This window comes from Grammomys surdaster, unplaced genomic scaffold, assembly GCF_004785775.1.
Source record: "Grammomys surdaster isolate TR1022 unplaced genomic scaffold, NIH_TR_1.0 359, whole genome shotgun sequence".
In the NCBI taxonomy this organism is placed as follows: domain Eukaryota; kingdom Metazoa; phylum Chordata; class Mammalia; order Rodentia; family Muridae; genus Grammomys; species Grammomys surdaster.
This window is the reverse complement of record NW_021604778.1, coordinates 18,906-34,869: the sequence shown is the minus strand read 5'-3', so window position 1 is coordinate 34,869 and position 15,964 is coordinate 18,906. Positions and strand designations below refer to the sequence as shown.

The 15,964-nt window shown below is 40.0% G+C and overlaps 1 protein-coding gene and 3 pseudogenes across 1 annotated transcript; 2 read left to right on the top strand and 2 right to left on the bottom strand.

Moving 5' to 3' along the window:
• Positions 1-297: 297 nt before the first annotated feature.
• Positions 298-3,161, bottom strand: LOC114631365 (annotated as a pseudogene).
• A 3,640-nt stretch (positions 3,162-6,801) lies between these two features.
• LOC114631364 lies at positions 6,802-7,578 on the top strand (annotated as a pseudogene).
• Positions 7,579-10,643: 3,065 nt separating this feature from the next.
• On the top strand, positions 10,644-13,733 carry LOC114631369 (annotated as a pseudogene).
• Positions 13,734-14,401: 668 nt separating this feature from the next.
• LOC114631366 (olfactory receptor 2AG1-like) lies at positions 14,402-15,352 on the bottom strand. The gene has a single exon (XM_028779673.1). It carries the CDS (start codon positions 15,350-15,352, stop codon positions 14,402-14,404), a length of 951 nt encoding a protein of 316 aa, XP_028635506.1.
• Between the last annotated feature and the right edge of the window lie 612 nt (positions 15,353-15,964).

Genomic DNA, 15,964 nt, shown 5'->3' with positions numbered 1-15,964 from the left:
TTTATCATCAGAAACCTGAAAAAGCTCAGTTCTGGAAAGGGTGGTCTCTTTATGCACACATGCAACTTTTAAAAAGAAGAAAGGCAAGACTAAGAAAGCTGAGATCTGATCACCAAAAATCAGGATAACAGAAGCAACCAATAATGAATATTGAACACTAAAGTTCATAAGAGATGAAATACCAGAATTAAATTTTAGTTTTAAATACCACATTACAAAAGAAAACTATTTTTAAAAACAAAAAGTCCTGAAGGAAAGGGAAAAGTGAAAAGTGTTATGTAAACCATCAAATGATACCCCTGTTTGTTCCTGACAAACTTCAATCACATGTTCTGCTTCCATCCCCAGTTCCTTTAGAGTATGAGTATGAACAATTCTATGCCCTTAAAAGAGAAATCTGATTGAATTAATCAGAACCCTCTGCCTTTGAAAGCACAATTCTTTGAATTTCTTAAGATACAGTATCAAAAAATGGAGCAGAGACTGAAGGAATGGCCAACCAGTGACTAGTCAAACTTGGGATCCATCTCATGGGTGGACAGCAATCCCTGACTATTACTTATGCTACGTTGTGCTTGCAAACAGGAGCCTAGCGTGGCTATCCTCTGAGAGACTCTACCCAACAGATGCAGATGCAGATACTCACAGCCAAGCATTGGACGGAGATTGGGGACCAGGTTGGTCCAAGGCTTCAGACATATATGTGGCAGAGGACTGTTTTGTGTGGCCTCAGCAGGAGAGGATGAGTCTAATCCTGTAGAAACTTGAAGCCTCAGCATGGAGAAATTGTAGTATATATTTTTTTACAGGCACTTTAATAGCCATTCAACCCCCCCTCTAGCCCCTCACCCACCAGAGGTAGTGGAAAAGAAGGGTGGTTAGTATATAGGGGAAGTGGATCTGTTTAGACATAGTTCTTTGGGGTAATTCCAATCTTTGTTGTTCTCAGTCCAGTCCACTAGTAAACACCAACTATGAATCAGTGGCTTTATTTCAGTCTGATTGGCAGATGTCACACGTGTTTCAGCAATGGCAGCGCAGTCCAACCTGAGAAGCTTGCCAGTTGGGAAGCTTGCCAACTGGCCCAAGTTCAAGGAAGCAGCAAGAGGCCTCAGAAACCTCATGAGAGTTCTTTGGTGAGTTTCTCTCTGTGAAGTCACCATAAGTGAAGTTCAGCAACATAATGTAAGGCAAACCAGTATGTGTGTGTCATCAACAAATAGCCAGGCAGAGCAAGGCAACCAATTCTTGAGCTCTCACAGTCTATGGGGTCGTATTTACATTCCTTCTAAACATCATGTGTCCTTTCACATGTTTGCTATAGCAAACATCCTTTCACCTGTGCGCTGCAGCAAAAAAAATAATAACAATTGCACATAACTGACTTTCCAGAGAAACCAGAAGTTTCCACTTCAGGAGTTATGGGTGGGGAGTACCCTATCAGAAGCTAAGAGGAGGGGGTAAGGGTAGAAGAACTCTGCAAAGAGGGATTAGGAGAAGGCAACATTTAGGATGTAAATAAATAAAATAATTAATTAAAAAACAACCAGGATGTCCCACAACAGAAGAATAAATAAAGAAAATGTGGTTTATTTACACAATGTAATACTACTTGGCTATTAAGAATGAGGACAGCCTGGCAGTGGTGGCGCACACCTTTAATCCCAGCACTTGGGAGGCAGAGGCAGGTGGATTTCTGAGTTCGAGGCCGGCCTGGTCTACAGAGTGAGTTCCAGGACAGCCAGGGCTACACAGAGAAACCCTGTCTGGAAAAACCAAATAAAAATTAAAAAATTAAAAAAAAAATGAGAACAGCTTGAGTTTTGCAAATAGATGAAACTAGAAAATACCATCCTGAGTGAGGTAACTCAAAACCCAAAGGCCATGCATAGTATGTAGTCACTAATCAGTGGATATTAGCCAAAAATGTACAGAATACCCAGGATACAGTCCACAGAACTAATAAAGGTTAACAAGCAAAAGGTCCAAGTAAGGATGAATCAGTATCTCTAGGGAGGGAGAAGAAAGCAATTACAAGAAGGGAGGGAGGAAGGGGCCTGGGTGGGAAAGGGGACAGAAAGGGGAAGTGGGGAACATGATCAGGTATTGGGTGGGGGAAAAGGACTGAAGCACTAAGGGCCAACAGAAAGAATGGAAAGAAGGCAAATTGGGAGGTAGGAGGGGGGGCACCCTCCAGAATGTACCAGAAACCTGGAAGGTGATGAATTCTCAGGACCCAAGGGGAGGGACCTTAGATGAAATGTCCTACAGTGGGGCGAGGGAACTTATAGAGCTTGCCTCCAGCAGAAAGACAGGGCATCAAATGAGGGATGGGTTTGCCATCCCACAGTCAAAAACTTGAACCCATAATTTTTACTGTCTGAAAGAACTACAGGGACAAAAATGGAGAAGAGCCTGAGGTAAAGGAGGTCCAGTGACAGGCCCAAATGTCATCCAGCTCAAAGGGAGGCCCCAAGGACTGACACTATTACTGAGGCTATGGTGTGTTCACAAAAAGGGGCCTATCGTGATTGCCCTCTGGAACACCCAACAAGCAGCTGAAAGTCAGATGCAGATATTTACACCCAACCTATGGACACAGCTGCTGACTCCTGTGGTTGAATTAGGGAAAATCTGGAAGAAGCTGAGGAGGAGGGCAATCCTGTAAGAGGACCAGCAGTCTCAAGTAACCTAGAACCCCAAGATCTTAGACACTGGGCCACTGACCAGGCAGTATATACCAGCTGATATGAGGCTCCCAATACATATACAGCAGAGGATTTCCAGGTCTGGGTTCAGTTAGAAAAGATGCACCTAACCCTCAAGAGAATGGAGGACCCAGGGAGTGGAGAGGTCTGGTGGAGTGGGTGTAGGAGGGGAGGACATCCTCATGGAGATAGGAGAGGGGGCAGGGACCGGGGAGGAGGTATGAGATGTGGAACATTCAGAAGGTGGACCAGGAGGGGATTAAAATCTGGAGTGTAAAAAAAAAAAGATTAAATAAATGTTTTTAAAAAAGAAAAAGAAAAAAGATGTATTGTCATTTTCACTTTGAAATTTAAATCACTGCTATCCTGTCTAGTCACTTTGAGCTTCATGTATTCTCTTTTCTTCTTATCCCCGAAGTCTTCAGTTGAAGGTTTTGCTTCCTGCTCAGACATGGTGATGGTGGCTTCACCGGGAGGTCTCTGTATCACAGCAGCTTCCAGCAGACAGAGCCTCACTAGGAGGAAGAAAAATTTTAAATATTTTATAGTGTTTTCAATAATTTTAGAATTAATATTAACATTAATTAAATTGACATTATAAAATGTTGAAGATTTTATATGTTTTTATTTATTCTTTAATACAACATACCCCAATCACAGCTTCCTCTTCCTCCACTTCTCCCAGCTCCTTACCTTCCTTCTCTCCCAAATCAACTGCTCCTCTGTTTCCTTTCAGAACAGAGTAGGCCTCCCAGGGATATCAATGCAACATTCCTACAAATATTAATTTTGTGGCTAGTATGGATGAGATTGTTTCCATGATTTGTTTTTCATCATTGATATATAGGAAAGAAACAGATTTTTGAATGCTATCCCATCACAATTGCTGAAAATATTCATCAGTTCTTAAACAAGCTTGAGTCGTTTTGGGGGTCTCCTATGTATAAGATGATAATGTCTGTATAATGGGGATACTTTGACGTATTCGTTACTATTTATATCCCCTTACTTTCTTATCTTATCGCTATAAGTAGAGTTTCAAGCATTATATTAAATAAGAGTTAGAGAGAGTAGACATCCCTCTCTTCTAATGGATCTTGGTGGGAATGCTCTGAATTTTCTTCCATCTAGTATAATATTGGATTTAGGCTTATTATCTATGGCATTTATTGTTTTCTGTATGCTTCTCTTCCCTAGCCTACCTATGACTTCTATTATTTGTGATGTTGGACTTTGTCAAGTGCCTTTTCTTCATTTGTTCAGATGTCAAATGTAATTTCTGTCTTTGAATATTTTTATATGATTGGTAGATCACTTTTACTGATTTAGACCAGTCATTGTTGCAGCCTATGGGACTCATAGTTGGGCGTGACTGCTAATTATTTTTCTTCTCCAGAAAATTGCATAGCACCTTCAAGCACCATGAAAGGTAGGTAGTGAGGAGGAAGCTTCCAGGTCAGTACCAGCTTGATTTTGCCATGTTCTCTGATTCAAGCATTAGGTTTCTCTAGCAACAAGGACTTATTACAATGTTGTGGACTTCAGATGTGGAGAGTAACTAAGAGATTGGCTATAGGCTATAATTTGTGTGTGTGTGTGTGTGTGTGTGTTTATGTGTATATGTATGTATATATATATATATATATCACTAGGTATATCTGCCCACCATTTTGTGCAGATTTGTGCAGAACAATGAAAACTTGCTGTATTATAGTGATGTAATATAGACAAATAGGTGATTTCTTAATTCTTAATGATGATTCTATAATATTTCCTAAAATTATGTTAATAATTATTAAGATCTTTCATAATAGGATTGCTATTAAGTCCTTTCTGATGTCAAAACTGCAATGAGATGTCTGCAAGCCTTCAAATGTCATGATTTGATTGCTTCTGAGACAGCAAGCAGGCATCTACAACTTAGAGCACACTCCAAGAGTTTGTAAAACAATGAAACAAAGGTCATGAAAAGGTAACTAATGATCTATTATAGGTGCAAAGACAGAAGATAAGACATTGACTTTGTTTACCTATACAAAAATTTAATGATAACTTACATAACTAAGTTCTTTAACTCTCAATGAACTTGTTGAGCTAGTGATAGATAATGAATGTTTAGCCAGATAGTTACACTTAAAGGGTATGCATGTAAAAACGTTCTCACTTCTAAACTTCTTAGTCAATTTATGATTTGAATTTATTCTTGAACTTCTATTGAACTTTTGTGAAAAGGGGGGATGATTGGATAAACCATGTGATCTATTCTCTTACTAAACAGAACACAAATGGCTCAGGCTCTAAGATCAAGAATTGATACATGGGACTTCATGAAACTGAAAAGCTTCTGTAGGGCAAAAGACATAATCAAATAGAACAAGTCAGCAACCTACAGATTGGGAAAAATCTTCACTAACCCCCACATCAGATAGAGGGCTAATATCCAAAATATTCTAATTTTTAAACTTTGTATAATCTCTCCTTTTCTTTTAGTTAGCTTGTCTAAGGAACTGGCAATCTTGTTTGTCTTTCAGAGAACCACATCTTGTTTCATTGATTTTTTAAAACTTATTTTGTTTGTTTCTATGTAATTAATTTCTACCATCATTTGTTTTTAGTTCTTCTTAAGTAGTGCTTTAGGATTTGGTTTGTTTTTTGTTTTTCAAGCTTTTCCAAGGCCTTGAGACATAATATTATATGTCTCATTTATTAAATATGTTTTCCACTTTTCACTTTAAGATAGTGTGTATACTTGAAGGTAAGGTAAGTTTCTTTTAGACAATATAAATGTGGATTTTATTTCTTAATTCATTAAAGTAACTCATGTCTTTTGATTAGTGAGTCTAGGCCATTAATATTTAAAGTTATTATGGAAAGATGTCTGTTGATTCCTATCTCTTTTTCACTGTTGTGTTCTTAGTTCTGTCTTCTGTTTTAATTATTACAGCAGTTTTTTTTCTGTAGTTTTTTGATGACCATTTGATACGGCCAGGAGTGGATGTATTTGACTACTCAGGGACAAAAAACCCTGGTGGAGCCAGAGGGCAGTAGAAGGAGGTGGAGAAGAATGTACCTGATGTCTCAGATAAGTGGGATCCAGTTGACCTTCGGGGTGGAATGACTGCAGATTATAAACAGGGCAAGGTAACAAGATTGCAAAAGACAGTGTAAAATTTTTCCTTTCAATTTGTCCTCATTCACTGGTGACAGTTCAGCTTTGTAGGAAGTGTCTGGGTATGCAGTTTTATTTTCTCATCATTTAAAAACATGCCCATTCCTTGTTCTATTGTGCCGTTGATAGTTGATTGTCATCTGATTGCTTTTACATGATGAAACCTATTTTTTTGGTTTAAGAAAATTTAAAAGATTTTAATGAATATTGACTTTGCAACAACTTCAGCATTGTACTCCCTGTGTAAAACCTGGGCATATAAGCTCCTTTTCAGTAACATGAATTGATGGGACCAAGGCATGACCTCCAAGACAAGCTGTACTGAGGTACCAGAGTAGATGATTATTGGGCCCAAACACAACAAAAACTAGCTGTTGTGTAGTCATTTTCACTATTTTTCTAAAACAAGGCAGAATCTTGTTTCTGTGAAAGGACTCATGTATTGCAATTCTATATCTTCTTATATATGCTTTAAATACAAATATGGTAAAACAAACATGTTTCTATTAATCATAAAAGTTTTAAGTCTAAAAGCAATGCCATTAGCCAAATGTACCACTTAAGGACATGAATGTCAGAATATTTCTTTAAACTTAACACAAAAGATGATTTAACTTATCTAGCATTTGTACAAGTTTAATATCCTGATTACTGTTTCAGAAAGGGATAACATGACGTTTAGGTGTTACTATGTACTGGTTCTATGCATAGATAAAACTTTTATCAAGATGCAATTAGGAACTAGAAATTTGGAACCAAGAAGCATAGCTATTTAGTAGGGGAAAATGTCATCTTATGATAGTCATAGTGTATACCCTCAGAGGCCTCCAGTTTTACAAAACTGGGTTCATAGTAGGAAAATAAACTGAGTCAATTGTTTCTAGGCAACTAAAGAGACCACACCAAACAGAGTTCTGAAAATTCATGCTGGAATGCAGCTTCACCTTGGTGGGGATTCTGTATAACAGTGGCTCTCCTGAACTGCTCTGTGTTACAATCACAGCCCTGTACAGGTTGGTACTGATCAGCAATGGAATGCGAATCCTGGTCATCATAATAGATATCTACCTCCATAATCCCATGTACCTCTTGCATGCTATCTCTCATGGACCTTCTTCTCAACTCAGTTATTGGTTCCAAAACTGTCATGAACTTTCTACTCAAAGACAACACCATCACCTTTGATGGGTGTGCCCTTCAGATGTTCTTGGAACTGGCACTGGGTAGTGCAGAGGACCTCCTTCTGGCCTTCATGGCCTATGATAGGTATGTGGCCATTTGTCATCCATTGAACTACATGATCTTCATGAGGCCAAGCATCTGCTGGCTTATGGTGGCCATCTCCTGGATTCCAGCTTCTCTGAGTGCCCTAGGATATACTGTCTACAGTATGCAGTATCTCTTGTGCAAATCCCGGCAGATTACATTCTGTGAGATTCCTCCATTGCTGAACCTGAACTGTGCAGATACTTCAGATATGAACTCATGGTTTATTTGATGAGTATGACCTTACTCATTCCTCCTCTTGCTGTCATTCTGGCCCCCTACTCACTAATTCTGTTCACTGTGCTCAAAATGCCCTCAAATGAGAGCAGAAAGAAAGCCCTTATTACCTGATTTTCCCACCTGACTGTGGTTGGGATGTACTATGGGCCTCTCACAGTCATGTACATCCTGCCTAGTTCCTACCACCCTTCTTAAATGCTTTAACCTCCCTTCTAGCCCACCTCCCACAAGAGGTGGTGAAAAAGAAAGGTTATTTAGAAAAAAAGGAAGAAGTGGACCTTTTTAGAAATGACTCTTTGAAGCAAATCCTATGTGCATTGTCAGGAAATCAGCAGTTCAGTTAACAGGTCAGCAATACAGCTCAATCCACTCGCAAACACTTCACAGATATAGCAGCAGTCCAGTTCAGTAGTGTTGGGATAGCAACAGTGGTGGCATGACCCAGCAGAAACAGCTAGGTCTCAGCCAAATCAGCACAATTCAACAGGAGGAACCAGGATCATCAAGGATGCCAGGAAAAGTTCTTGGTTGTGCTTCTCTCAACAAGGGGAAGATCAGCAAAGACTCAAGACCAAGGGCGTTGTACAGCTAGCTCTACCAGCAAGCCCCTCTCACAGTCCATTGAGTCTTATTTATACATCACGTGTCCTCCATGGGTCTTACCTTAACTCGTGAGTCTGTCTTAGCAAAGCTTCACATGAGCATGCATCAGCTGACATAGCTCTGCCAATCTGTCTGAGTCTATGGAAGCCGCAAGAACCCAAGGAATCCCTTGAGAAGATTTTGGTGTGCTTCTCTCTATAACGTCATGACAAATGGAGCTCAACTACACAACATAAAGCAGACCAATACATGCATGACATTAGCAAAGAATCTTTCATTATGTGTCCTTTCGCGTGTTTGCTTTAGCAAAACATCCTTTTGCCTGTGTCTGCTTCAGAAAAACATTCCATCACATATCTCCTTTGCAAAATATCCTTTCACCTGTATCTACTTCAATAAAATACTCCTTCCCGTGTTTCCTACAGCAAAACACCATCTGACAAAACTGACTTTCCAAAGAACCCGGAAGTTTCCAATTCATTTCCCCATTCTTTCCTTTCCTTTTATATTCTTTTTTCATTTTGTTATCTCTAAAGTATTAAATGATGGACAGTTCAGAGTCTGTATCCTCCGTTACTAGAAACCCTCACGAGTAATCACCCTTGTAGATTCCAGGTAGGTACCACTGAACTAGATTCCCACATCACTGCCCCCTCAATACTCACTAATTCTAGCTATCTTTCCCCACACTCTTTCCCTCTGTTCCTTCTTCTGACAATCTGATCCCTCTTGGTTCCTTCTCCATCCATTCAGAGTCTACATGCAAAATCTATCCTATTTCCCCTCCCCAGAAAGATCCGTGCATCCCTCCTCTTTACCTAACATCAGTGGGTCTATGGATTATAGCTTTATTGTTTACTTAACAGCTAATATCCACTTGTGATGGCTACTCATGGTTGTCAGCTTGACTATATCTGGAATGAACTACAATCTAGAAATGGAGGGCACACCTGTGATCTAGATCTTGAGGCTGGAAGACACAGGTTTCTGACACAGATTTTGACATGAGGTGAAACATGCTTTTGATCCAGAGCTTGAGGCATAGTGGCCATGAAAAGATTAGGCCCAGGCAAGTTAGTACACTCCTGTAGTGTGTAATTATTAAAAAAAAACAATCCACACTAAATCCAGCTATGTTCTGGCATCAGCAGTCTTACCTGCCCCCATGTTTCCTGTGGCTAGGCCTCCAGGCTACCCTGATCTTCCCAGGCCTACTGCCTGCTGTGACTAGCTGGCAGGAAGCCAGATGCCACTCTCACAAATCCCTGTAACCCAGTAAAATAAGAACTTCAGAGGCTTGTAATTTACCAGTCAGATTTGTAACAGTAAATCTTCCATTCCCAAAATGCCCACACAAAACACTGAAAACCCAACTGATATAAATACAAGCCACACACCTAGATGGGGTAAATGTACCCTATATTATTCTATTGTCCTTCTATGATATCCACAGCTACCTGTGGCTCTTTAGGCCACATGGCTCTGGTTTGTCTTTTTCTCCTGTAGATTCCATCTTGTCTCCTCATATCTCTCTCTATCCCCCTCTCTGTCTCTCTGTCTGGTCTCTAAAACTTTCAGCTTTGCCTTCTTTTTCCACTGCTCAATCATAGTCTCTAGCTTTATCTGACTAATTAAGATTTCACTTGTCCCCACCTGCATGCAAACAGCAATCCACACACTCCCAGGAGACTAAGAGAGGCAGTTCTCCGAGTTCAAGGCCAGTCTGGTACAGAAAAAGTTCCAAATCTAGGCATGGTGGTACAAACTTTTAATCTGGGCCATACCTCTTGCTGGAGGCCTACATAAGGACAACGGAAGAAGGAAGATGAACTCTTCTTCACCCGCTTGGTCAGCATTTGCCAGCACACCTGTTGGAACCCACTTCTTCAGGATTCCACCTGAAACAACTAGCCTCTTAGGACTGAACACCTACTAGATTCTTGGACTTTCCATACACTGTTGCCCATTGATGGGTTAGCTGAACTGCAGACTATAAGTCATTACAATAAACTACCTTAATATATAGATACATTCCATAAGTTCTGTGGTTCTAGAGAACCCTGACTAATACACTACTTATAAGTGAGTACATACTATGTTTGTCTTTCTGGATCTGGATTACCTCACTCAGGATGATATTTTTGTAGTTTCATTCTTAATGGTATTCCATGGAGATCCCTTAAGGACCCAGGCTGATGCCATGTCAGGGGGTTACTCTCTGAAAAATGAATTGTGGGGGCCCCATTGCCCAGGACACCATCCACACAACGCATTGAATGTATAGAGGCTGAGTTGGTGCTTACATGGAGCCTTCACCCCAAATTCTAGTCTCTTTGGCATGGGAAGATTATCTTCAGGTTAAAGAAAAAGAAACCTGGATGTCAACCTAGCCACAAAATCCTGGACTTACAATCAGTCCTGCCTGCAAGATATGCTGGGGCAGTGGTGGTGCAGAACTTGTGGGAGTGGTCAATCAATGTCTGGTTTAATTTAAAGCCCACACCCTAAGAGCAAGCCCATGTTCTACACTGCTTGAATGTCCAGGAACAGGAAACTGGATAGCTTAGAGACCTAAGTTAGAACCAAACATAACTGGAAAACATGCTGCAGGGTCACATGGCACTTGGCTCCCTGAGCTATCATGTACCAGCATTGTTGCTTCAGTGACACTCGAATTGGCTGCAGTCATGACCCAGCAGATGACTCCTTGGGGGACTTTCTAGGGCCAAAAGAGCTGGATAATGCAGATCACAACAACCCTGCAGTTTTCTGATATGATACTGTCTGCATCTTGAGACAAGACCATCATTATGTGAAAGCTGACTAGGGATGAGAACAACTATGGCATACCACAGTGTACTCTGTGAGATCACTCCCTCTGTGTTAGTAGAGTTGATATCTCCTCTAACAGCCAGTTTGCCTTCTTAGGCTCCTGTGATAGAACACCGTGCCTCAGGGATCTCACTATTGGCACCACCACAAGATGAGTTGTAGGCCATACAAAGGATGTGCTGAGAATGGCCTTCTCTTTGGAAAACTGGTAGATTGTTTCTGGATCATGAGACAATACCGTAACGTTATAGAGTACTCTAGATATCTGCAAGTACACTATCCAGGATGAGAGTCATTCAGAATGGATGTCTGTATATACTTCTCCCCAAACAGCAGCAGTCCTATCATTGTCTCCTGGGATTGGACAAGCTGGTCAAGGTATGGAATTTGGCTAACTGCAAACTGAAGACCAACCACATTGGATACAATGTGATCACAACAATCTGATCACAGTCAGATCCACCCAAAAGTCTCTCCACACGAATCCCTCTGTGCTTTTGGAGGCAAGGATGACCAGGCTATGCTGTGGGATCTCAATGAAGGCAAGCATCTTTACATGCTAGGTATCATTGATACCTTGTGCTTCAGCCCCAGCTGCTACTAAGTCTGTGCTGCCACTGACCCTAGTGTCAAGGTCTGGGACTGGAGGGAGGGGGACAACATCATCATAGATGAACTGAAGCGAGAAATTAACCAGCACCAGAAGCAAGGCAGAACAACCCAGAGTACCTCTCTGGTATATTCAGCTAATAGCCAATTCTGTTTGCTAGCTATATAGACAATCTGGTGTGAATATGGTAGGTGACTACTGGTATTCATGAAAAGTTTATGACAGTTTTAAAAATAAAAATGGTTTTCTGGAAAAAAAACTCAGTGAAATGATTTCTAATGATGGTTTGCAATACTCATAGATTGGTGCCTTGTCCAATCCTTATCACAGAGGATTCTTCCAATAGCAGATGGGAGAGAATGCAGAGACCCATCAGCCAGACAGTAATGTGGAGAGATTCTAGTGTGGGTGGCGTGTTCTCGCCCGCGAGATAACACAGACACCAACGTTCTTCAGCAGATCTTTATTAGGATGTTATAGAGGAAAGACCCGCTGGGAAAAAGCCGGCTGATGGGAACCGGCTGGCGGAAAAGGCCCCGAGCCCCGGGAAGGCCCTGGTTAAATACCCCCTGGAGTGATGTGTACGTATCTGGTTGGTTAAATGCCCATAAACCCTATATGCCCTGGGAAGGGCTTGTGACTTCGCGCGCTTTCCCCTTACACAAAGACAGTAAATTACAGAACTTGTGAGAGCATCGGATTGCCAGAGATGTCTCTGCTTTCTACGGCTCTCTACATTCTAGCTTGGAGTTCTCTGTCAGGTCTCTTCACTTAAAGCTCAGGGAACTCTGCAAAAGAATGGAAGGAAGTATTGTAGGAGTCAGAGGAAATGGAGGATACCAGGAAAACATGGCACACTGAATCAGTATAAGCTGGAGTCTTTTGGGCTCACATTGACTTAAAGAGGAAGCTCCAGGGCTATAAGTGTTAGCAACCAGGACCTCTGTAAATATGTTATGGTTGTTAGCTTGACGGTGGGGTTCCTGTAACAATGCAGGGAGGTGTGCCTCTGACTCTTTTGCTCACTCTTGGGGATATTTTCCTCCTAACGGGTTGCCTTGTCCAGCCTTGGTATGAGGGCTTCTGCCTAGTCTTAATGTATCTTGTGTTGTTGTGTTTGCTGTTGCTTAGAGGCCTACTCCTTTTTGAAGGGAAACAGAGGAAAGAGAAATGGATCTTGGGGAGAGGGGAAGTGGGGAGGAATTAGGAAGAGTGGAAGGAGGAGAAACTGGTTGCAATGCATTATATAGAAACCAATCTATTTTCAATTTTAAAAAGATTTTAAAATGGATGAATAGCATATAATCTAAAAAGATTTACAGGAAATTCATCTCTTTACATATCTATTCTACTTTACAATAGTGATCATAATAATTCACTTTTAAAAAATACAATAAAGCGATTTAATATTTTGATGATTTTATTTATATAAAATCTATCATAGGTTAGCACAATTAACGAGGCTGTGATCTAAATAATGGTATTATTAGTGTTGTTACTGGAAACATCATGAGGTTTGACTTATCAGGCTTATAATAATCAACATTTCAAGAGATCAGGAAACTGAAGCACAAAAATAACTTCGTCCCTGAAGATCCAGACAAGATAAAGGAAATCTGATTGCAAAATCAAGGGCTATGGTTCCCCTTTACATTAATGTTTTAAAGGCTTCACTATGACAATAAGATTCGCCAAATTTTACTTGACAAACATGGTTTAATTATCATTCACATTTAAATTCAGCAAAATTCAAGTGCATTGCAAAAAGGAAAACATAGTTGATTTTTTATTAATTATTTATTTTTTCAACTTTTCATCAACTTTATCTAATTAATTTTAGTTATTCTATTACGTTTATCTTGCAAGATTTATTTTTTAAATGACCTAAGTAAAGATTAAAGGAATTTCTAAGCACTCTCATCAACAATAATAATGCTTTAATAAGGCAAAGTACCTTGGAGCTTCTATGAATTAAAGTTCCCATCTTTATTTTAAATCTCCTCATGCAAATGATGTAGTAAACTGAAGTCTACTTTAGGTAGAGAATAAATGGAATATTTTCTAATTGTTTTCCTGTGCTCATAGACACAAATTTATACCCACTCTAGGAAAGTACACTCCCTGTGATTATTTTGATGTGTCTAAATACATCTTTACATCTGTAAAAATGCATTTTTAAATAATGCAAACAATATACGCAATATATACAGATTTTTCTTGATATAATTGTTTTTCTAGTTCTCTTGCTTAACCCTAGATATTTTCTTCAGATTTCTTCATCATTTTTCTGAATATAATTACATAAATGTTGATTTCTTTTCAGTCTACTATGTCAACATAAATATTTCCATCTGTGGCACCCAGGTGAACATTGTCTTCAGATGGAAATGAAAATATAATCACATACACATACACACATATCTACACACATGCACACACACATACACACAAACACACGCATGCATCTACGCACACACACACCCTTTCTCCACCAACTTCATTCTTTCAAAGAAGTATAAACTATCTTCATTGCATCCTTCTCTCTATTAATAATTAAGAATGCACATTATGTGATGCTACAAGTTACTAGACACTTCTTAGGCCAAAATATACGCTATGTCTTACTGCTACATGAGTTTGAAATAGAAAGTGAATCCTAACTATATCTACTTGGTAATGTATTGGTATGATGCTCAGCTATAAAGTGAGCCTATGATATATTTCTTCAAAGCTTTTCATTCTCTATCCCCTTTTTTACTTGGGGCTTCTAAGACTACAGTGGTGTGTGCCATGTGAGTTCATATTATGGTTTCTACTCACAATAGTTGCATAGAAGAAAACAAAACATTAGCATGTATATATACATGTACATATGCATATATGTATATGCTCAGTCAGACTATAACATTAAAGAGGAAGTTGATGTCAAATTGTTGGAAGAAGAAATAATGAAAGTCACATCATGATCCCTTCCTAGCGAGTAGGGTATGCTGGCAGAATATATCTTCCCAGAACCCTTATTAAAGCCCCAGTGACCTCTTTATTCCTCAGGCTGTAGATTAGTGGGTTCAGGGCTGGGGTAACTATTGTATAAAACACAGAAATGATATTGTCTTGTCTGGGGCTATGAAAGGAACTGGGCAGTACATACATGAATGTGGCAGCCCCATAGAACATCCCAACTACAGTCAGGTGTGAAGAGCAGGTGAAAATGGCTTTCTTCCTGCCCTCATTTGAGGGCATATGGAGCACAGTGAACAAAATTAGTGTGTAGGAGGCCAGGATGACAGCAAGAGGAGGAATAAGGAAAGTCACACCCATCACATAAACCATGAGTTCATACATGGAGGTGTCTGCACAGGCCAGCTTCAGCAGTGGAGGGATCTCACATAGCAAGTGTCTGATCTTCCGGGATTTGCAATAAGAATACTGCATGGTGTAGGTGGTATATCCTAGGGCCATCAGAGATGCCAGGATCCATGATGTGGCCACCATGATCCAGCAGATGCTTTGCCTCATGAGGATCATGTAGTTCAGAGGGTGACAAATGGCCACATACCTGTCATAGGCCATGAAAGCCAAAAGAAGGTCTTCTGCACCACCCAGTGTCAGTGCCAGGAACATCTGGAGGGCACAACCCTCAAAGGAGATGGTGTTGTCCCTGACCAGAAAGTCTGTGACAGCCTTGGGAGTGACAACTGAGGTGAAGAGGAGATCCATGAGAGACAGCTGCCCAAGCAGGAAGTACATGGGTACATGAAGACGGGCATCCATAGTGATGACCAGGATCAGCAGTCCATTGCTTATCAGAGCCAATGTGTATAGGGCTGTGAATGTGGCACAGAGCAGTTCAGGAGAGCCACTGTCATCCAGAATCCCCACCAAGATGAAATCACTTCCCAAGGTGGAATTCCAGGGCTCCATTATATGTGATCCCTTTAGTTGCCTAGAAACAAATAGATTTTTAGTGGAAGTCTTTCTAAGGGAGTTCAAACCACTTTAGAATTGTTGCAGGTCACTGTGGAGTTGTCAGCAGGAATACTGCATAATGAGTTGAATTTTTCCTTCATTAGCTAAGTTAGCTGTCTGGTTTCTGAATATCAGAATGTTTTTATTCAATTTTGACACACCTGTAATATGGATTAAAATAATTTTGAGAATTGGAAATCATAATTTTTAATGTATCAATATAATACCCATAAGCAAATATCTATGTAAATAAATGTACGCATGTCTAGCTCTACATTCACAAATATATACACAGATATTGACATAAATACTGTTTCTGGTCAAAGTCTACTTGTGATTACTATTTGCATCATAAAGAAACTTTGAAATTTTATTCCATTGACCTGAGATCTTAATCTATTAGCTTTCTTTTACTCTTCAAATACCTCCTTCGACTGAACATACTGGTCATTGGGGATTGTGCATACTGCTCATTGATGGGGGGTGGCAAATTCTAAAGTGATGGACGTCAAAGGTGATTTTTGTCTTAAAGATAAATTGGTAAGACCAGGACAAAAGATATTTACT

Coding starts and splice junctions, on each gene's coding strand:
- LOC114631366 (XM_028779673.1), bottom strand. CDS start 15,352: ATGGAGCCCTGGAATTCCACCTTGGGAAGTGATTTCATCTTGGTGGGG.